This window comes from Ptychodera flava, chromosome 6 (genome assembly GCF_041260155.1).
Source record: "Ptychodera flava strain L36383 chromosome 6, AS_Pfla_20210202, whole genome shotgun sequence".
Classification (NCBI taxonomy): domain Eukaryota; kingdom Metazoa; phylum Hemichordata; class Enteropneusta; family Ptychoderidae; genus Ptychodera; species Ptychodera flava.
This window is the reverse complement of record NC_091933.1, coordinates 40,516,512-40,540,534: the sequence shown is the minus strand read 5'-3', so window position 1 is coordinate 40,540,534 and position 24,023 is coordinate 40,516,512. Positions and strand designations below refer to the sequence as shown.

Genomic DNA, 24,023 nt, shown 5'->3' with positions numbered 1-24,023 from the left:
CAGGCAGCAGTATTGCTTTTGTATTTTTGTATAGCAACAGTTCTGTGGTTTGACTTTTAGTGCAGTATTGCAGTTATGACAGCTTAATATAACATGTGTACAGTTCTGAATGGAGTGTTAGTGTCAGTTATTTTGTTTACAGTTCTGTTTTATACAGCACTGTGTTATGTGCTATCGTCATTTTATTTCCTCATGAGCAGAAAAAAGGTTGACGCGGCGGGTCCGAATTGACGCGCACGAGGATGAGAACCAAATTTTTATTTTCTTGGCCTAAGGGATAAAAACTTGAAAATACTACCTAACAATTTCCACCTAGCTACCTGAGTGACAAATTTACTTGAACCGGTATGTTGGTCTTTTGCCTTAAACTAAGTTAAAACGAAATGCATTCTAGGTGCACATGCGCCTGAGTACTGATCTAAAACGGAAAATTCTGATAAATGAAGCTGGGCAGTTATTTTTTATTACAGTTTCATTAAACTTGATATGCATTCGTGTGTGTTTGTACAGAGCTTAAAACAATCCTGAAGGATTGACACACACACACACACACACACACACACACACACACACACACACACACACACATTTGCAGTAATATATTATCTCTCTGCCATCGTTGAATAAAATCGGTACAGGCAAATCTAAGATGTGATGAAGCACACGCACACACAGACACACAGACACGCAGACTCACACACACACACACACACACACACACACACACACACAAAAAACGGAGTGATATGCATGTCTACTATGATACGCAAGTACATGTGTCTACGTTGACATGCAATGATACTTGGAAGTTATTACAAAATGTCGTCTGTTCCTTTGGCGTATCAGCATTCGTGTCATTTGTGCTGCGTCAGACACGAGACAAAGTCGAGTGTCCGACATAGCACAAACGACACGAATGCTGATACATGTCATAATTGATCATTTACGTCAAATGCGACTCAAATCGAGTGAAACTTGTCAGAGTTTCATCTTTAAACATGGTGAAATGTGTAAACCAAACCGTGCTAAAGTATAGATACTACTATATAACATTACCTTACGATGTAACCGAAAACATGACGTAAACATTTCAAAAAATCGCACAAGAAATGGTAGTAAATCATGCAAAAATACAAGTCGAGTATTTTCAGTGTTCAAGTTTTACCCACGGCATATGTGACCGGCGTTAATGCATTGATGTCATTGAGAATGTTTATGACATACGTGGTTCAATCATGTAAACAACTTGTTGGGAGATTGTTTGTGGAGCATTATTTGCATTCTCCTTACTTCACTCAGAATTATTTTGTTTTCAACTGTGCGAACTCTGGCAACATTTTTTTCATTCCTCCTCTCAGAGGAATCTGTTTTGGCACACACGTATGCTCTAAACAGTCAGTATTTCCTCTTCTTTCTGTTAAGATGTTTTTCTTCCTCTTCCAGCCCCGTACTTTATATGACTTAAGTGAATTTGGACAGATATGTACAGCATTACAAGTTGATATGGAACTGAATATAGGCATACAGCATATGTGTCAGGAAGATGGAAACTTGGAAAGAGAATTGAAGCAAATTATGCAAGAGCAATAAGATTACAGACGGGGAAAAAGGAAGTCATCTGGAACTTAATCTGTAAAATAACATTACCGCTGTCGGTGGTTAAATTTATTCTCGGCAGTATGCTAAATTCATGTAGCACAAACCCAATTAGAACATGAAAGAACACACAATGCAAGTACGGAGTGTACAGATATAATCTGAAGTGACATCATTACTCCAGTTAGGAGGGGGAAGTTAGGAGGGGTACCCCCCCCCCGCACACACACAGAGAACAGTTTGAATATTGCAAATCAAACAAGAGTCATATGGTGGCCATTTTGACTGTTTTAAAAACAGATCTCTCAAAATTATCTTTGACACAGAATGATTATCCATCATTTCTTTATCGACAGAGATAAGTGCATATCCCCAAAAGGAAAAAAAATTCTATTGAGACAAGGAAACTTATTCAGCATCGTTTGTTAATGCCAAAAAAAATTAAAATGCACCTTCTGCGTATCGATAGGCAACGTTCTTTGGATTTGTAATGTTTTAAAAGTTAATGTGAGACGCAGGTTCAATTTTACGGTATAGCTATTTATGTTGGAAGGCAGTTTCTATTTGAATAATAACAGGTGTATTCTATTACATGCTTTGAGAGACAAAATAAATCATTAGCATAATAAGACATTGGTTAATTGGCTGATTGTGACCGTTATAATTGAATAATACGAATAGACTCCCTAAGTTGCTGTGAATAGTGACAATCGCCCAATCAGATATAACCTTCCGAGCACGATGCACATGAACAGAGACATTTAAGTAGGCGAATTCTTGAGCCTTTGTTTAACCCTCCTCAACTTGCATTGCAAATGATGTAATGATGGGCTAAAATTTGTCGGAAATGAAAAAAAGAAGCTCTGGAAACATTCAATGGGGCTTCTTTGTTGACAAGTCATGATAAGCCTCGCACATACTTGTTAGAACAAAAATGGACATCAGATATCAGGTGCAGGCAATGTGGATTGGATGAATTGAGCATTGAGTATTCCAGGTGTTTTCAAGAGCAAAAGTGAGAAACCAGAACAAGTAAAATTTATTTTATAATTCATCAAAGTGATAAACTTAGAACATATTAAGCAAATTTTAAAGCAAGATGCGAATTAAAATAATAATCATAACAGGGCATTAGTAAAATGAAATCAGGTGTTATAATAAATGTGGTTACTCGAGGGTGTGCCCAAAAAGAGAGACGTGAATGTAGGGCCCAGAGAATAATGGTATTATCAAAATATAGCGCCCAAAGGGCGTGCCAAAATGAAAGATGTTATGAAAATGAAAAGTAATGGCTGAAAGTAACTTTCAATGCAATGGATTACTTTTTACTTCTGAGGCAAGCTATTTTTTTCTTGCTGGATTTTTTCCGACGGCAGCCTCTTTGAATCTTGTTTTTCCAAATTCGTCCAAGGCCCCCCCCCGCAGTATATCAAATAGTTCAATCCTAAATACATGTAAACCTTGGATATGATCATCGATGTATGATCATCTGCATACAATGATGCAAGTGTTTATTCACTTGCAGAGTGTGTGTGAATGACAAGAAAAAACGCAATGGTGATGTCTCGTTGACAGCACATGGAACTTGCCTACCCTAGGACGTCAGTCAACGTTTGTCGAGATTGTTGAAGGGTTGAATGCTTTCTGTCCTTCTCATTTCATAGCAATCCTAAAACTTAGCTTATAACAATAATCTCAGATCTATTTGTGGGTCTGAGCAATACTCTTGTGCACATTAAATCGGGGAATTAATTCCTGTTTCAAATCTTCGATAGTCACTCAGTAGGTTTTCTGATTTGTATTTTTCCTTTCGTTTGGAAAGAAATCACTGTGACACGATATTTTCAGCGTTAGCTATGTTTGAAAACATATAGAGATGTATTCTTTTAGCAACATACGGGTGGCCATCTGTTCTGATTCTTCCACTGAATGTGAGTATTCAAACGGGAAATGTATTTAATGGTATGGACATCTGGTTTGTTTAGAAATGTGTGTGCATGAATGAGGTAAATGACGCAAAACTTTTGAGTGCTGTTTGTTCAGTTCGCTTTCAACATCAAATGTAGGTCTACTTAGCCTATTTGTGAGCTTAATTTTTGTCACGTTCTGTTCATCAATATCAGCGTTTTTTTGAATCTGTTTGTTTGTGTGTGGGTGCGAGCAAATCTCCATTAAGATATTGTTGCTCGGCGTGGATAATTATAATCTAGCTCAGGGAGTCTCAGCAGTAGCAGGTGGGGTCAACGACTCGGAGACCTTCTAGCTTGGTTAGAAAATTATCCACGCCGCATTGCTTTAATCTCTGTGTGGAGATTGGGTGCGTGCTTGTGTAATATACGTATGTATGCCTATGATCAGACTTCTATACAGCCGATGATAAACAAGTTTATTTTAACAGACAAATCTAGCGAATTGATTTTCTGCTGGTCTGACATAACGTTAATCTACACAATTAATAAATTCACAAACTTTGCAAATGTTATAAAAAGTAACTCATTTGAACCTTGATGAACTAAGGTTGAAACACCTAGTATTTCAAGCCAACGGCAACAGTCTTTATTTACATATTAAGGTCCCAGTGAAAATATGCCGGGTTGTAAAAATGTCAAGCATATGTAAAATTTACACGTGCTGTTTGGTACTCAAATCTATTTTCACATACTTGCCAACGGAAAATTCCGTTTTAACGCAAACATGGCTACCACTGGAGTTCTAAAACCATTGCCAGGAGTTCTGTCGGTGAGAACCCCGAGAGAAGCAACAGTCGACCGGGCTATACCCGCCCCTGGGCGCAGAATTGAAGATGAGGGGTATAAAAGTACCGTTGTTGAATCGAGAAAGCTAATGATACCTGTGATTTTGTCAGACTTATTCGGTGGAGTTGCCCGGTCACTTTTCCAGTGGTTTGGATGGACTTCCGAGAACAACAATAGGGGTAAGGAGATACTGTGGATATTCAGCAGTTGTGCTGGTATGGAATTTAAGTTCGACTGAACTGTAACGTTAAATGCAGTACAAAATTGCATATAGTATCCTTGTACAACTTAGTAAGTTATAGTATCGTCAAAGTCGAAATTACAACTTCATTATATTCAACTCTTCATATTTGTTCTGTTTGTGACAAAAAATCTCTTATTTTACTCCCGAAATCATATAATAACACGGTTAAATTTGTCAACAGCCTACACACGTACAGCGTCCAACGCCCTCGATGACATTTGAGATTCGATTGTTGTAACTAACAGTCAATATTGATTACTATTCATAGCGTTAGCAAGACAAAAATGCTCTATGCTGGCAGACTTCAGGGAGAATATAAAATGGGCTTATTTTTCGGAACAAAAATTATGACAATAATAATAATATCAAAATTTACAGCTATCGACCTTGAGATTAAGTGAAGAAATTGCACTTGGAGTACAAAATGAAATAATTAATCTGTGCTCTTTCTTTGATAAGATTTTTGCGCAGTTTCTTATCAATTCAATTTTCAACTCAGTCTCTAAAAACGATTTTCACACACGTTTTGACCGAAAATTACGGTTACATTATCAAGTGAAAACGTAATAACTGATCAATCTCCCTTTAAAATAAAATTCCTCGAGCCATAAGTTGTCCATTTTTAGTAACTGTCTCTGTAACGAGATCAATTTATCAAAATTGCAATGTTTCAAGATCATACAAAGATACTGAACACTTGCCTCCGAATATTTCACTCTCTGAAAACGATCCATGAGTTTTCACAGCACACATTTTGATTAACGACACCCTAGACTATATTTAGCGTCAACAGCATAAACTGATTGCGATAAAAGTGACAAACATAACACTTTGTTCGGATCTTGCCGTCGTCTTATAATAAGGAACAGGTGGATTTTCGTAACTGTGACATTAGATGTCAAAAATAAACCACAAGTAGGTCTCAATCTAGAATGTTTCTGCTAAATTTCTTTGTTACATATCGTTGAATGGTAGGCAGAAATTACATCCTTGGCTACCTTGGTCACCAAAACCCGCCAAGAAGCAAATACATTGTAAACCAATCAATCAGTCTAAACCTAACCCTAACCCTAACTTAAGCCTAACCCTAACCCTAACCCTAACCATCGGAAATACGTATCAACAAACAAACAAACAAATAAACTGCTCTTTATTGACAAATATTGACAAAATAGCTTTTAGCTGTTATTTATTAAAATAACAAATAAACAAACACAAACACATACACACAAACAAACAAACACAAAACAAATAAACAAGTACGAGCCCCCTGTGATAAAATGTGCATTGAATGGCCCTTGTCGGTCAATGTTTGGTTTTTCATACATGTGCGCAACAGGGGTAAGATTTTTGTGTTGCAGACCTCGAGGAAAGTCGTCACTATGCGGGAATCGGTGTGAAAACAGTGGATTTTAGGGTGGCCGAAAATCGCAAAGCTCACAACACATCTGACTACGCAGTTGATCTGATTTTCAGAAGAGGTCAGCCATTCGACGTTGTTGTGGAGTTCGATCAAATTCCTGATCTCCATGAACAACAAATATATTTGGAAGTTCATCTTGGTACGTATATACAGGCTGCAGCCGTCGAAATAGGGTTTGTGGTACACTACGATGATCAAGACACTGTTAACCGTTTGCAGTAACATGGATGAAAGCTACAAACCTTCTGGCTATTACCACGATAATATATGATGTTTAAGTGTTTGACATCCTGCCAAGATAATATTGTTCCTTGTTGCTTGGACGATAAGTTTGAACAATACAAACCAACCCAGTATTAATATACAAGAAATGTTTACAATTTTACTTTCCCGCCATTTAAAATATGTAAAGCCCGTAATCATTTTCATACAGTACATAATCAGCTATTTTAACAGTCATTCCGCTAATTCCAAAGAACTCAGTACTTCATCCCATTTTAAGCTTTACTCAGGAAGCATCTTGCATGCTTCTTTGAGTAATACTCTGCTGTGTTGTCTCCTTTTGCCTTTGCCTGGTAAATAAATTATGCTTTTCATTTTTACTTTCAGTTTTTTGGTTATTGTAGAAGTTTGTTGTAATTTCAATTTTGTTGTTATACTTGTTTGCTTTATTGTTCTTTACCTTTTTCATTGTTCACCCGTCTGGTGCTCCTGAAAATCAGTCTGCGTCATTGAGCTAGCTAATCAGAAAAAATTAATAAGATTAATTAATAAATAAATTGATTCATTGATTGATAAGTTAATTCATTCTAAATTTACTGTTGTTATTTCTTTCTTTATTTATTTAATGAATCTATCTATCGATTCATTGGTTGGTTAGTTGATTGATTGATTGAGCGATTGATAATTCTATGTTGAATTCCTATTGTTTTAACCAGGAGAAAAGCCTGCCTTGCATAGGAACACGTTATTGCGAGTTCCCATTGATGGCGAAGAGTGTGGATGGATAGTTAAGATTCAAAAGCAGGAACTTGCCACTCTTTTCCTAACTGTTTGTTCTCCACCAACTGCTGTGGTTGGTCGTTGTCATCTGGGTGTCTCTATCGATGTAGAAAGCCGATGGTCCTGGAGAGTAGACAAGGCAGTGTTGCTATGGAGATCCGAGCCGGTCTACTTGTTGTTTAACCCATGGTGTAAAGGTGAGTCAACACACAGACTCGCTTCTTCGTAATTTAGCTGCCCGCAAGGGGTACTCCTGATATTTTTATACGGGATGTGCAGCCCAAGTCGAAAACACCAACCCATATATATTCCAGAAATAAGACCCATTGTTGGGAAATTGCTTGACTAATTTGGCGAATTTTCACCTTAATTCTGTTCCATGTGAAGGTTGGCCTGAAGTATGGGACATTTGCTTTATTATATTTATTGCTCCTCTGTATTTGAACTTTTAAAAATCCGTGTTCCTGGACGCACCCTTCGGTCAACTGCTGAGGGTGCACTAAGTTTGCATCAGCCAATCGGTAAAACCTCTTTTTATGGCTATAGATCATTTGCTATTTCAGCTCCACGATTGTGGAATAAGCCTCCTCCTTATTAGGCTGAGTTCCGCTGTTTTAACGACTATAATGTTTTTAAATATCACGTTAAAACTTACCTTTATAAAGAATATTTTTACTAGTATATTTTAAATTTGTTACTTTTTTACTTTGGCTTGGTTTGTTCTGCGCCTTGAGATGTTGTTTTTACATGGAAGGCGTTTTTTCAAGAAATAATAATAATTATCATTATTATAATTGACCCATGTTTAGGGTTCTTTTCGGATGAAAAGTCGACCCTTGTTTATGGATTTTTTCTTGAAAAAGTGACCCATTCGGGCGGCACATACCCGTATACCCTTTCTATGGGAATACCCCCCCCCCCGAATAGCGTTTGATCTTCAACGATTCCGACGTGCGGCAACTATAAATACTCTAGGTTAGATGCTAGCTGTTTACTTGACGTAGACTGTCGACAGTCTTTTGCGCCATTTTCATCGCTGCAGTAACACTGGACACGGCTGAGTCGTGGGGCGATATCTGGGCACAAGCGACTATTTTCAATTGAATGATTTGCTGACGAAGACAGCCGAGTTCATAGTATGTCATAGTGTCGTCTTGTCTTTAGTTTGATAACAGTAGCCGTTAGACGCGCTGTATCCACACATTTATGCATTAAATTCAGTAAAAAATGAACATTTCCTCTCTGATTTGTTTGAACGTCCTCTCAGATTCTTTCAGACAAACACCGTGCAAGATGGCGCAGGTCCGATCCCGTCGGCGGCGAGGGTGCAGCATCAGTTCCTCGACTCGAGTGCTGTGGCACTCGCGGTCATGCCTGCAGCATTCCCAGCTCGCGTCTTCGGCAAGCTTGCGACCCCACCCTCTGACGAATTTGGGTACTATGATTCATGTGTATAACTATTCATAGTATGAATAGTTGTACACACACTCTTACTTATAAGAAAGTCCAGGGTGGACACCGAACCAGACCTTTTGGGAAATCTACAATGTAAAGGCTTATTTACCCACAAAACCAATAGTTAGGCTGCGTTCACAAATAACTTTTTTTTGGGGGGGGGGGGGCTGGAGGAATCGCGATTGAAATCTTATTTTTCTCAGACCCCCAGCTCAATACTCTAAAATATTTCAAATTCCTCCTCCTTATGATCAAAATTTTTCAAGTTCCCACCAACTATCACAAACCCGTATATCAGTAAAGGATATGCGCTCAGAAAAAGTAAACACGTACCGCGCCGTTCCGCTAGCAGATGTTCAACACTACCTGTTATTGGCAGTTTGTAAAGTAATATTCCTAAGTCAAGTTCTTAAATTGATTCATTTTTAAACGCATCAGTGAACTTTTTGGATTTATCAGTCTAAGCCAACTTGAGTTAATCCAACTCTGGCAAGGTCAATTGCTCCTGCCGAAGAGCACACAAAATGACGATAATGAGAGAGTGGGCAAATCGTGAATTCTGGCTAATTGTCCGATTGTAAAAAACTGAGCACAGTGACCTACCAAAAAATTGTGCACAGTGACCTTCAAACGTACAAGACATATATGAATTAGATGCTACTCAAAATTGACAATACTGGAAGGTTAAAATATTCCATCAAATAAATGTTTTCATCTCTGAAATTTTGGTTGTAATAATGACAAACGTGGTTAAAAAATGAATAATTCCATTTAGTCACATATTTTTTCATTTAGTCTTTACTGTTCCAAGCTTTGCTCTTGTATTATTTTATGATGAGAATGTGAAAATTTAGAAAATCAAGCATGGTGATCCTATCTTTTTTCTTTAATATTTGATAATTCTCAAAATCCCCAATAACTGTTAAAGTCTCCTTGTCTTCCATGTGTTCCTCTGTGGCCTGATCTTGTGTACAAGTATGTTTAACTGTCATGAGCGTCATTTGACCCAAACTCTTCTTCTACTACCATGTACATTAGAGTCAGAGCTATCTCTATCACTGCTCAGGTGTGCAGGTATGATAATTTTGACAATATTTTTGTTCAGTTTATACAACTGTGTTCTTGTTCTACTCCATGCAGCATGTTGAACTGTTCAGCTTGCTAACACAGGCTGTGTATGTGTACCATGCATTTGTATCACTGACAACTGACCGTCAGTCTGGACTCTAATTAAAGCCCCAATAGCTGTGAATGTGTAATAAACCTATCTCAAAATATCCTCAGTTTTCTAAGAGTTTTCTTTGAATGAGACCCGTTAAAGACTGAAAGAGTGTATAACACTGTCATAAGTGCCGAAAGTGACATGTAAATTCAAACGTTTTAACATCATTTTGGATTTCCCGCCATTTTCAAAAACTAACTAATCATATGACAGACAAAATAAAGATTTACTACAAAAATGTTAGCCATCGTGTGTTGTGCATTCAAATAAATGGCTTCATGCTTGTTTCTGGTATGATAACGATGTGTATGTGCAAGGAGATACTGTTGGTTTTTTTTGTACTTTTCCGTGAGGGCGCGATTTTATGAGTGCAGCACCTGTTTATTATTCAGCCCGTTAAAACGTGTAGGCATGGTCCAAATCAGCTAGCAGTGATATACTTCTATACATGTTCTTCAGTTAGAACATTTACACGAACAACTTTGGTTTGAAAATAAAATCATGAAAATAATGCATAAAATTCGCAGCTATTGGGGCTTTAAATTATCATCTAATACATATTTGTATATACAGGCTTTGTCGACAAACTGAATATTGTGTGTTTTAGGATGCTGTAGGGAAACAGCAAGAAACTGTTACCGATATATTGCACAGAAATATTGCAAAAATCATCAACAGTTGCAGCTTCTGCCCTGTTACTAGGCTCAAGTTTGTTTTTTACAAATCACATGTTTAGATTTTTTCAAGATAAAGGTCATGAAATGTGACAAAATGGTTCTAGATTTTGTTAAACTATTACAAAAATGGTATTCATTTTTCATTCAATTACTTACAAAAATTTGGAATTGTAAAAGGTAAAATGCAACCACAAAATTTTCAAGTCCCCCTACAGGCAGAACAAAATTTTCAAGTCCTCTCTCTACTACCCCAAAAATTTTCGAATACCCTCTGAATTCCTCCAGCCCCATCCCCAACCATATTTTGTGAACGCAGCCTTATGGCTATTTCTTACTTCAAATAAATAATTTCCCCTGTATCATTACCAAATAGTGCGTCTGTCATTCGAAATGGAGTGTAATTTCGTGACGTCAGTCGAGCGTGGTCGTCTGATACTTTTGCTTTGTTTAGCGCAACTTTGTATCCTTTTTGATACCTAAAATATCCAGCAATCGATAAAACCAAAAGCAACAGTACAAAACGAAAGGAATGCCAGTATTGAACAACAAGGTGTACGTGAAAAGGGGCTGTTTCACGTCGGAAACGACTGTCAAACGACAAGCGAACGAGTGACATCATCAGAACATGACAAGGGCGAGCAGAAAGTGATGACGTTCAATTTACGTTCCGTTTCCGTATGAAATCTTAATAGTCCTACAACCTCTCTAATTACGCGTCCATATATACCTATTCCCGTTTGTGACAGACTATACCAATAGTTGAAAAGGAAAGGCACAACGGACCGTCGACAGTCTATATCCGATCTCATATACCATTTAATGTTCTTAGACTACTATACCTAAACTATCCTACGCTCCATTCAAAACTCACCCATGTTATCCTTTTTTTCTGGTTTTGAAAATAATTTTTCCTGAGATAAATCTTACAAAAATCTTGTGAGAACTTTGTCACAATAGGAAAACAGTTGAGAAGCAAGACTGCCTCCTTCACACCCTCTCAGAGTCTCTCTCTCTCTCTCTCTCTCTCTCTCTCTCTCTCTCTCTCTCTCTCTCTCTCTCTCTCTCTCTCTCTCACACACACACACACACACACAACAGACGACGCAGTATACTTGGACGATCAGAAACTGCGTGAAGAATATATTTTAAGTGATACTGGTCTGATATGTACCTCTCGTGTCAGGAATCGTGTGCGTCTTCGACCCTGGGTGTTCGGTCAGGTAAGTTAACGTGATTCCAAATACCCATTGTACTGTATGTTTATTAACACCAGTATAATTGCAAAGACTGGAAAGCGGCACATGGTATAATGTGTTACTTGTCAGAAACATATCAATATATTCCAGAAGATATAGTTTGGCTGATTGCATGTCACATAATGTTGTCATTTCTAAGGGACTGGTCTGTTTGTTCGACTTCGCCTTTTCATTCTTGCTTTGGTAAGAGAATGTTCGAAAGTTTCATTGAGGAAAGTTTGAGCGAAACTTTCGAGGTGCATACTACCTTAAATACACCAATACGGCAGCGCCAGGCTTATAGAGTAATTCCCATCGATTGCGTTGTCCTTTCAGGCACCAAGTGTAAGCAAGGCTGCGAAAAATACACGGGCGAAATGTCTGGGTTTTTACCAATATCTAAAGACCAGTTGGCACGATGCACACCCTTCGAAAGCCCAGTACATCATCTTTTTCTAGAATAACAGCATCTGAGGTTACGAAAGTTGTATCCGTTTCAAAAAGAGGCATGCGTTGGTATGTGTTTGATTATTCTCTAAGTAACCTAATTCTTTATTTCAGTTTGAAGAAGGTATACTGGAAGCAGCTATCCATCTGTTAGAATTGGGACTGTCTACCCAAGGACGCGGAAATCCGGTAAAAGTCACTCGGCGCATGTCGGCAGTGGTAAGAGATATAGATGCGTTCTATCCAGAAATAAATCGATTATTTAAAATAAATTAAGACTGTTTGCAATATTAAACACACAGAATAACGTACAAAATAATAAATGTAGCTTGAAGCAAGGTAGCAATTTTCTATTTTTATGAAAGTGATTCGTTTTAACTCAACTTCCTCGTCCTAAACGCTCAAGAAGAGTTTAAATTGTACAGCGTTTTGACGATTAGCTCAAAATTAACAGACCCGAATGTACATTGCCGTCATTTTAATGCCTCATAAAACTTAAGGTCAATAGCAACGATGACGATGGTGTGCTTGTCGGTAACTGGTCGGACGACTACTCTAAAGGGACGCCACCTGGTGACTGGACGGGAAGCGCAGCTATTCTGAGAGAGTACATGCAATCTTTGAAACCAGTTCGCTATGGACAGTGCTGGGTGTTCTCAGGAGTGACCACAACGTGTAAGTATCGGCGAATTATTGTAGCTGTACATATTTTGCTCGATATAACCTGCATATTTAGCTATGCTTTGAAATGCTCAAGTTTTCGGTAACGATATTGTTTTCGAAGACTTTGATTCCACCTTTTTCAGAATTCAAAAGCCGCGGCCTCACTCTTTACGATACAGCTGTGAAAATATGGACGCTTTTAGGTAGATATCATTGCATCGAAGCCGAAGACAGATCCATCCCGGACCCGAGCTTACATGATTTCACATACCTACCTACCAACCTACCTACCTACCTCCCACCTACCTACCTACCTACCCAGAAACAAATTTGTACAGGCTTATGGGCTCTGTCCGACTTTGACCACCGGACTTGTAACTTTTAGTGTTGTGATAAACTTTTCTTCCCTTCGGAGATGTCTATGAGTTTTATTCATACATGCCTTTACTTTCAGTATTGCGGTGCCTCGGTATACCAACTCGAAGCGTCACGAATTATAATTCAGCCCATGACACCGACTGTAGTATGACTATCGACAAGTACTTCAATGAAGACGGTGAAACAGTCGCCAGTGAGAACAAGGATTCTGTCTGGTAAATTCTTAGATTGCGTAACAGATTACCACGCTTTTAAAAAAACTTAAAAGTTTTGAAATAGAGCAAATTGCAAGGAAGGGTTGCACGGTGATTTTATTTTCCAGCTGTTGCAGTTATTGAAGCCCCTTTCGTTATCAAAAATATATCAAGAGAAAATTGGAAACCGTCCCCGTAGTTTTAGTCACATTTTCTCTCCAAATTGAGGCCTAAGTGTGTGTTTTGCTTTAAGGAATTTTCACGTTTGGAACGAATGTTGGATGAGTAGATCTGACTTGCCAGATGGATACGGAGGGTGGCAGCTTGTCGATGGAACACCACAAGAAACAAGTGACGGTAGGCACCTTACTGGTTAACCACTACCCAACAAAGTAATTGTACGTCAATTTTGCACCAGTATATAAAATCTAGCACGAATCTCAGAGATAAAAAATGTTTAAACTGCAGTCATAAATAACGACCGTTCAGAGTTATTCATCAAGTCATGCTTCAAAAATTACCGTTTCCTCCAAGCACAACTCTCATAATCAGTTAATTTCACACCGAACTTTCGGATTTTTGACCTCTGAGACCCTCCTCGAAATCTAATTTTGATTAAAAATAAAAAGCGGGACTAAATTTGCTCTTCTTTGACTGTCTAAACAATTACATGTATTTTCTTCTGCGATCTGTTTCACAGAACAAATGTGACAATCGTTCTGTCTTGCTATCTTGTCTGATTTACTCACAAAAGTCTCAAAGGTGAAACGCTGATACATTAAAATCATCAGTAGTATTTGTCGATTGTTTTAGGCGTATATCAAACTGGCCCTGCATCTTTGATGGCTATCAAGACGGGACACGTATACTACGGCTATGACACAGAGTTTGCTTTCGCCGAAGTTAACGCTGACGTCATAAATTGGTCAGTTTCGTTTGTTAACGGGAAGATTGTCACCAGAAAGAAACTGCGTACCTGCACCAAGTCAATCGGCAAGATGATCTTGACCAAGGCTGTGGGCAAGAACAAAGCTGAAAATATTACATCTCTGTACAAATTTCGAGAGGGTTAGTACATCAGGAGTTGATTGTTTATGATTACATTATTTTAGTTCATCTTCAAACCAACGAGGAATATGGTAAATGCAGAGAAAATGCTTTAAAAGACCATACGACATGGAAAAAAATTCGATGAAGTGGACACAATGGAAAACACAATGACCTTATCTACAGAACTCACACGGAACAGTTTTGAAACAAAACTGTTTAAATTTAGTCCGAAAATATTCACTAGTTATTTTGGTATTTGACAGGCAAGAGAATAGCTTGACATTACAAGCAATGTGTATGTATGTGGCGTGTGAATGTATGTATGTTTGTATAATATCCCTTGGAACATTTCTGTTTGACATCGTATACGAGGTTTTTTCTCGGAGCCGTACAACTCCGAGCCGAAGGAGAGAAGTGCGGCCCTGAGAAATACACAAGTTTGCGATGATGTCAAACAGAAAAATTCCATGGGATTATTCGTTTATCACATGAACAGTCTTCTTATTTTTCTTTTGATGGAGCTATACAAATGATTTACAAGGTACGTTCATTCAGAAATCCGATCAAGTTAAAATTTGATACACCAAATGTCCACCTTTACCGATTAGACATACGGATTCGGTCTCGTAAACTTGACAATCATCGTCTCGCGCTGCCCCTACTCCATGGCGAAAATAAAGCAAGTCAGCCGTCAGCTTGGAGTGATAGGGAGATTTAAATGCGCCAGCTCCTGGCAGTCATTTTGAATATTTTGAAATATTTTGTATAGAAAATGCAACAACAAGATTAAAACTGTAGTTGTTATTCTAGGAAGTGTCGTGATTTTTCAAAATTATTACAAGCTTACGATCCACGCTACGATCCACGCTGCCGTCACCGGTCTCGGCCGATGTAAATTCGTCAGTCCCGATTCGATCCGGTCGTAAATTTTTACGTCTTACGGACTTTGATGTTTTCAGTGACATATATCTCGTACTTTACACCTCCAAACTTTTGTCACTTGACGGAAACTGTGTTTTGTTATCGACTTTCTATAACACATCCCGGGAATACATCACTGGACTGCAGAGTTCCAACTAAAATTGACGTTGCTGCTGATCCCCACTCCCCCATACAAACAGTCAGGGAGTGGCAGAGCTACGGATCCGCAGCAAAGCTCGATTCCAATCAAGACCTTTTGTATGAAGAAAATTTATCGTTTTTCGTCGAATGCCTTGATGTTTTGTGCCTTCAATAACGCTTTCCCGAGGGTCATACGGCACTTATTATTACGTTGAGATGTAGCTTTCGCGTTCATCGCCAGGAACGACGTCCGCATCACATGTAACATTGAGCCATACGAATGGATGGAGTCGCGACGTCACTAAGCTATCGATCGATCGACAGCACCCCAATCGATTATTTGGAAAAGCTTTAAAGCTTTAGCGATTCGAAACTTCGTTAGACATGCCATCTATGTTACTACGTCTAAATTTATCGCGTCTCCCTCTCGAAGGTATTATTATGAGAGCACGGCATCGATCGGGACAGATGGGTCCGTGCGCGCCAGCTTCCAGGTATAAATCAGTCTTGCTCTACGTCACGTTGGTTAACCGGGCCGGCTTTTGTGGTAAATCTCAAAATTGTTCATTCGAAAACAGGCTGAAACACCAGTATTTAGGTGAATGACCTTTGGGATTTGTCACAATCTTCCAAATTGGCGCAAAGAAAATTAATTAATATTTCGCTCTTTAGATACATTGGCGTCCATGGATGCGATGAATCCCGCGCAATTCCATTGCATTTGGACTATAACAATATAGCTGCAATAATTGTAGCCTTGGTTGGCCGTGGGGCTCAGGCTTCTGTCGTGCGGCTCGCGCCTTGGATGGGGAAAGGCGCGAGCCGCGTGACAGAAGCCCAAGCCCCACGGCCAACAAAGGCTACAATTATTGCAGCTAATAACAATACTGGTGTCACGAAATACCAGCACGATATCGACAACATGGTCTTACTCGTTTACATTCAGCAAGTAACTTGTCCTTTTCATGGAGGTATTCAGCGTACCTTACGATAGATGCGTGGCATACAGCATGAAGAGCGCCGCGGCGTGCACGTATGAATAGGTTCCAGTTGATGACGTAGAAAAGGGGTAATTCGGATTTTCATCCCTTCTGTTCTACGTCACCAAGGTGGTGATTCGGGCATGTCCATGGGATAAATATGCTGAATATGGTGTTTCCAATGGGGTTCGAACTCACAATGAATGAATGAATGAATGAATGTATGTATGTATGTATGTATGTATGTATGTATGTATGTAAGCTTATGTATCTATGTAACCATCTATGTATGTATCTATGCTGCAATCTCTCGATTAAACGAAAAGCCACATTTCTTGCAATGTTCGTCGATTTTTAATGCTTCCTTAATATTTAACATATTTGTAGACAGATAAAATTCGTTTTTTATGACTCTTTCTTACTGATGTTCTTACGCTTAGGAACAGAAAAGGAAAGACTTGCTGTCCAACATGCATGTAGTCATGGTAGCCGACCAGATACATATGTTTCCAGGGAAAGAGAAGTAGATTTTGAGTGTGAGATATCCGTTAGGCCAGACATTTCCATCGGGGATGACTTTGACGTCACCGTGAAACTGACAAATAAGGGCAAAGAATCGTGTACAGTCAGCAAAATGTTTATTTCATGTCACGCATGTTACTACACTGGAGTTGTTGCAAGAAAATGCAGAAATGTCGTAATAAATGACATTACCATCCAACCTAACGAAAGTGAGTATATTCTGAGGATTACAGATTTTTTCACCGAAAGAGGGTTATTTCAGAGGGTTATTTCCCGTTCTTCCACAGTTTACAAGTTGGGAATTGTTCAACTTGCCTAAACCCATCGCGAGATTTGATTCGATAAAGGCGACAACCTTCAGTTTCTACGTCTTAACATGTATACTGTGATGCCTCTGCATCAAAACGGTGATGATCGTTGGTCATTCGGGCAGACGTTGGCAGATACACATTGTTGGACAATTTCAGGATCTATGTTCATTCGCTACCAAGTTTATGCCACAGTACTGATGTTGTTTACGGCATCAAACAAACTTGATAGAAATAAACAAGTCTCATCGTAGTTGATATCTCTAATCATTTTATTATTCTGTATAAAGATATATTCATTACCGGGAGATTCGAAGTTTCAATGTTCCATTCTTTTATCACAATACAACGGTTGTTTTTATGTCAGTGTGACTCGTACATCGTCTTTTGACAGTGACACAACTTTTGTTGGATTTATTCGGTCACCACGATTTGCACTTTGTCCACATATGGTGAGAGAGGTATTCCATCTATGTTTACTCAAAGCAGGTATTAAAGTAGCGCTTCCCTTTAATGGTGGCTTACTTCCTTGTACGGCCAACAAAAGGAAAACCTGTATGTTTTGGCTTCTTTTACCTACGGATGACTGAATTCCCTTAAAAGTTACTCAACTTATGCCATAAGCTTACTTGACAAGGGAAAAAAAGATAGTACTCACCAAGCTATGTATACGCTTAAGTAATAATGACCTTAGCAACTGAAAAAAACAGACATGCTATTCCGATTACTGAAAGACACCGTACCCAATGTAACATTAATAGTATTGAAGATGAAATGCACTTTTCAATGGTCTACCAAAGTATGAAGTTCAAAGAAACGACTTTCTCAACAAAAAAACTTCTAGTTGAAACACATCAAAATCAGCCAATTTTTCTACTGTGAAAGCAAGACTTGTCATTTAATGTACAACTTATAGACTACATTTTACAATGTATACACTTATATATATATATATATATATATATATATATATATATATATCAGAAAAATATAGTTATTTAAAATATAGTTATTTTTAACACGTTTATTGCTACAAAATATAATATAAATCATGTATTTACGAGCAAGTAATGATGACGATGATGGTGATGATGATAATAATAATAATAATAATATTCTTCTTCTTCTTCTTCTTCTTATTATTATTATTAATTATTGTATCCTAACAGCAACCGAAACTTCAATGGAGGTAGCATTTACAGACTATGCCGACGTTCTAGTCGAACACGGTGCAATGAAACTCGATGTGATGGGCCAGATCAAGGAGACCAATGAAATCTTTGCAGAAGAGGACAACTTTGCCCTGGCGTCTCCTGACCTGAATATGATGATTAAGGCAAGTTTTGCTGTCTCAAGGGGGCCGATTGGATGTTGCTATAGCTGGAAACATTATCGTTGTAAATATTTAATTAGCAGGTAGTTTACGACGGCTACACAAGGATGGCTACACAGGGACAAGGATGTATATTAGCGGCTACTCTTTGCTCTACAGTCGCTTGTGAACCGATACACGACGGCCACTGTACTTTTCCAGTGCATACTCGTGTATCTGTTCACAAGTGACTGTGCCTTGCTCTGCATGGCAGGGATCACAGTTACGAGTGTAGTGATACATAGCGGCCGCCGCGTAGTATGCATAGAATAATATTCTATGCATACTACGCGGCGGTCGCTATGTATCACTACACTCGTAACTGTGGCAGGGATGTATGTTAACGCTACCACAGACAAATATAGACAGACTTGTAACGCGGTATGCCTTTTGTTCCATGGTCGTCTCGGTAGACTATTTGCTTTTCATATTAAAATGAGCTTCAAAGGTGTTACACTTTTTGCAGGCTTTGTTTGTGGTTGACAATTGGCGAAAACCCGAAAATTACCGAATGATGCATGGTCGGCACTCTTCGGAACATGGAGAGGCGCGAGAGCCACCTGAGGCGAGGCGAACATGGATAGGTAATACGTAACCGCTTCACGCCTTAAACAATACCCGTTATAAGTCTGTGTCTATGTTTGTCTGTGACGCTACGCCCAGCTCTGCATTGCATTGTTATAAGTTACCGGCTTCGCCTCCCGACGCACGTACCTCTACATTTGAAGAGATAAAATTATCACTTGCCCGTGTATGGCATACTACAATTGTTTCAAACCCACGCTAAGAATAGATCCGAATGATAATAGCTCAATATGACAAGTAGTTGCAAACATTACAATATTGAGGTAGTAGGCAGAATACCTCCATGAGAAGGATAAGTTACTGGGTGGATTTTTAAATATATAAACGAGTTAGCAGTCCGGGTCAGCTCCAAAATTGGAGACGCTATACCATAATATTTCCCCCCTCTCATTAGCCAATCAGCGGCCAGCGCGCCATCAGTAAAAATTGTATTTCCTGGCAACCTCCACATGCGTCCTTCGTTACGTACGCCATACTGTGTCGAACTCCCGCGCCGTATTCTGTCATAATGTCGAACAGTTGTGTGGCCACTCTGTCAAAACACAATTTCAAAATCGCGTACCAGTTTTATTCTGGCTAAGACAACCAAACCCCATATATCGCTGTGATTCCTAGACTCTGGCTTGAAGTCCTGCGAAATATAAATCGTGTACCTACACAGATCGTTCAGAATACCCCATTTGTATCGGAGATTTCAGCGATACAAATTCTACCGTATGGGAACAGTTGTGTGGCCACTCTGTCAACACATTTTCAAAATCGCGTACCATTTTTAGTCTGCGTTTGACAACTACAAAACAGGTATCGTTTTAAAGCTCTGACATTGCTCTTCTTTCTTGCAAAATGTTATACGCGTACCTACACAAATAACCTTTATAACAGTATTTCTAATAGAGATGACGAACATCCACAAAATGATTCTCGGTACCTGAGCGAAATCGATAAACTGGGGGTAGAAATGAATCGTCAATATTTCGAATATTTGTTCACTAATCGGACTCCTTGTTGGACATGACCTTAATTCTGCAGAACACGTGGATTATATTGACTGTCGAAATTCGTCGAAATTCACAAGACAGGGGCTTAATAAGCGGCCCAAAACTGCCGATCACACTTGGTTGGTAATTTGTGACCCAGCGTGACCTGTACTTTATTAATGATGTAATCTGGTCGATGATTGGCTGAATGCCGGAATACATTATCATAATGAGTCTCCAATTTTGGAGCTGACCCGGACTGGTTAGGCCATGTTCATGATTTCGTGCTGGTATTTCGTGGCGCCAGTATTATCGAGTGGAATTGCGGCTCGCATCCAAAGATGTTATGTATCAAGAGCGTGAAATATTAAATTTTTAGGATTATGACACAAGTTTTGGAGTCAAAATCGGTTGTCTTTAGCAGGAAAGTCTCCCTCCACGTAACTGATGTAGAGTCAGCGGCGGTTTAAGCTGTGGCAGTCAGCAGGGCTGTGCTAGGAGGCGCACAGCCAGTAACTTACAGCCCTTCCATGCAGAGCTAGTAGTTACTCATTTTCGGTGACATGCGCACTTATTGATATCAACATGAAACGTAAATTAACTATGGGAAGGTACGTTGCTTTCCTGCACATCGGTGATACTGAACTCGTTATCTCAGTGTATTCCAGTTTTGTCCATTTCTTTACTTTGGATTTCCTCTATCTTCTACTCACATTTATATTTATATTAATTCGTCTGGCTTTTCATTACTTTTTGATTGACTTTCTAACATTATCAATTAATGCATTCATTTAATAAGCATCAACAGAAAATCCCACTCTTCCTCTCGTAAGTTCATTTGTGCATTCAATCAACCGCTAAAACAAAACTTAATGACCAAAACTCAACTGTCTACCCGTTTATATTTGTCACTGTGTACCCGTCTGTCTGTTTGTCTATCATTATCTGTTTATCTATATGTCTATCTGTCGACTCACCATATAACTGATATATCCATGTAAAGGCAAAAAATGGTTCGTCGAATCCGAAACTTGGAGAGGAATTTACTTTGGCTATTGACTTCATTAATCCGCTCCACAACCGTCTCACTGATGTACAAATATTCCTTGAGTCTCCCAAGTTGCAGAAACCAAAGTCATTTTCGTTTCGGTAAGAGCTTTTATTAAACTTTTTAAAAGTCTAGGTAAATGCAAAGATGCACAGAAAACGTATTTAAGTTGTATTGTCATTGGTGGTTAGATCGTAATTCATTTTTAAGTATGAAAGTATATTTTCGTACCATAAGCAACCTGATGTATGGACTGTGTAAACTGTCCAATTATAGTTATCGTAGTGAATCTTGGAGCATGATTTTCAGCAAAATTTATGAGGCATCTTCCTTCATATTCTTCAAGGTCTACCTGTCTGTCCATGTTTGTCTACCTCTAGAACTGTTCTGATCAACGAAGGCTTCAACGTATCTAAACTTGTAGAGTGTTTTTCTTTCTCAGGAATCAACCAGCAAAACAAAAAGTAAGATACAACATTCCATTCACACCGAGGACCAGCGGAGCAAGAAAACTTGTTGCAACGATGCACTGTAGAGAATTGCAAGGTGTCACTGGCTATCTAGAATTTGACGTCCAGCCATAAATCAAGACAGACATCGTCATTTAATGTGAACATCGTTGCGATTATTCATATTTAGTGTTTTAAAATCGAGCATTCGATACATATATTCAGTTACGTGTAAGTGGCCATATTTTCGCCCAGCGATTCGAGAGCCATTCACGTTATATTCCAAGCGAGTTTCAAATGTATGCATTTCTCTGTCAAAGAAACATGGTGCTAAACCATTATGTACAGCAAATCCACCTTCGCTTGCGACGTAGAATCGTTTGAACGAGTTCGAATCTCACCTATCGTACTCCATACATATTTTTGAAATAACTTACGCATGTCGCGTGCAACAAGGATACCTGACCCTAAAACTTTTCTTTGAACTGCGAATAAGCTTATGTGTGTCACACTTACACGTGTTTGTTGTTGTTGTTGTTTATTCTGTTGGTTTTAAAATGGCGCCCAAGTACCAGTGATGTAACGTTTTTGTCGGTTTCTCTCATGTGTGAATAATTGTTATAATCGGAATTTTCGGTCGATCTATTTAGTCTCCATTCGATTAAATTAAAGAGTTGGTATCAAAATATAGAGAAAACAAGACGTAGAAAAAACACCGGTTTATTACCATGACGTCACAGGTAAATACTGTAGATAAAAAGTATATCAGAGATTTTTCTTCAGAAAAGTTTTACGTCATCGCCTTACGAAGCAAAGACATTTATTTTATTTTAAACATATTTTAACATATTGTTTCAAAACCAATTAAGTTTGTATGTATGATTCATGATAGATCAGAATGAAGAAACCTTTGTCAACTTTCTGTTCCGTTGTGCCTAATGTTACATTTTTGGTTCGCTAAATTGAATGCTGGTAAGTTTTTCACAGGTGTCACCGTTCAGCCTAGCCCTAGACTTGATTCAAGTCTGTGATTGTCTGTGAATGTTTGAGTGGGGTGAACGCGATGATCTGTGTTCTGTTTTCATGTGAAACGCGTGAGTGGGGTGAACGCGACGAGTGGGGTGAACGCTATACCGGGGAGTTTCACCCGGAACTAAATCACTACTGCGCAGACTCAAAGGTAACGCGTTCAATTAATCGCAAAGAAAACCTGGCCTGAGGCCTGGGCTGCTAAATTCCAAATAGGTTTGTATGAAATAGGAGAGACACAAGAGACACTATTACAAATGAATTGTTTTTTTAATTCACCGACTTGAACCAAGTCTAGTCAGGCCCCTATGTGTTAACATAATTTATCATCATTCCTATGTATTTATTGGATAAATTGGGCCCTCTGTCGACGAACTTTGTGTGCAAAGTTGCTCAATCCCCACACAAACAATCGATTTAGTATAATATTCATAAATTTGCATAAATGGCCTCCTGGATAACGCCCTTTCCCTCTTTGCGGCTTTCACTATATCTGGATCGATGAAAAACCAAAGGCTTGACATAGAATGTATGCTTCCATCTTAAAGTGTCGTTTAAACTGAGAGGAAATCCGCAGAGGACCTCTTTCCTGGGAAATGACAATCAATAATGTTTTCTTAAATTCATTTTCTAAGGAAGGTTAAATTTGTTCACAAACAATACTTTGATAGTAGATACGTCTATCATCATGTCTACATAACTGTAAATGAGTTAAGTAAACAAATCTATAAAGGAATGTTCAGTGGCGGCATGGGGGATTGCACAAAAGTCTGTCCCCAGGGGCTGGGGGTGTCTTGGTCTCAGCACAAGCTTTCTTCTTGCTATGGTTTATTTTATTTTAATACGTTTGACTATGATATGTATTGCTAATAAAGATTTATACTGCCAACCTTTCTTTACAGCTTTTCTGTCTTTGTCGTATGTTAGCACTAGTTTTGTAACGATTTCTTTTTCTCCTTCGCCGTGCCACCTATTTGTCGTTTGACAATCTTACGCGAAGTTTTGTCACTGTGTTGCGTCTATTATCTGAAGAGTTTGATTGCCTAATTCGCCAAAGTCAGCAAGGTAAATTACTAATCTGTGGACGCTGTCACCAGATTATCACCGGATTAAGCTTGACAAAGTCAACAACGAACGCACAAGCAGTATACCTTGCTGGCGCTTTCGTTGTTGACTTTGTCAAAGTTAATCCAGAGGTAAACTGGTGACAGCGTCCACAGATTATTGATTTACACCTACTTGCTTTTTGATTGGGCAATCAAACTCTTCAGATAATAGATGCAGCATGGTGATAAAACGTTTACGCAAGATTGTCAAAGTTGGTAGAATACAACAAAATACCTACCCAC

General features: G+C 38.7%; 1 protein-coding gene across 1 annotated transcript; it reads left to right on the top strand.

Moving 5' to 3' along the window:
- Positions 1-4,129: 4,129 nt before the first annotated feature.
- On the top strand, positions 4,130-23,563 carry LOC139135794 (protein-glutamine gamma-glutamyltransferase K-like). The gene is made up of 13 exons (XM_070703496.1): positions 4,130-4,531; positions 5,958-6,158; positions 6,958-7,218; positions 11,474-11,595; positions 12,172-12,276; positions 12,558-12,732; positions 13,175-13,313; positions 13,546-13,649; positions 14,106-14,360; positions 16,825-17,115; positions 18,384-18,550; positions 21,152-21,297; positions 21,639-23,563. The coding sequence occupies exons 1-13, from the start codon at positions 4,291-4,293 to the stop codon at positions 21,778-21,780; spliced, it is 2,349 nt and encodes a 782-aa protein (XP_070559597.1). The 5' UTR covers positions 4,130-4,290; the 3' UTR covers positions 21,781-23,563.
- Positions 23,564-24,023: the final 460 nt, after the last annotated feature.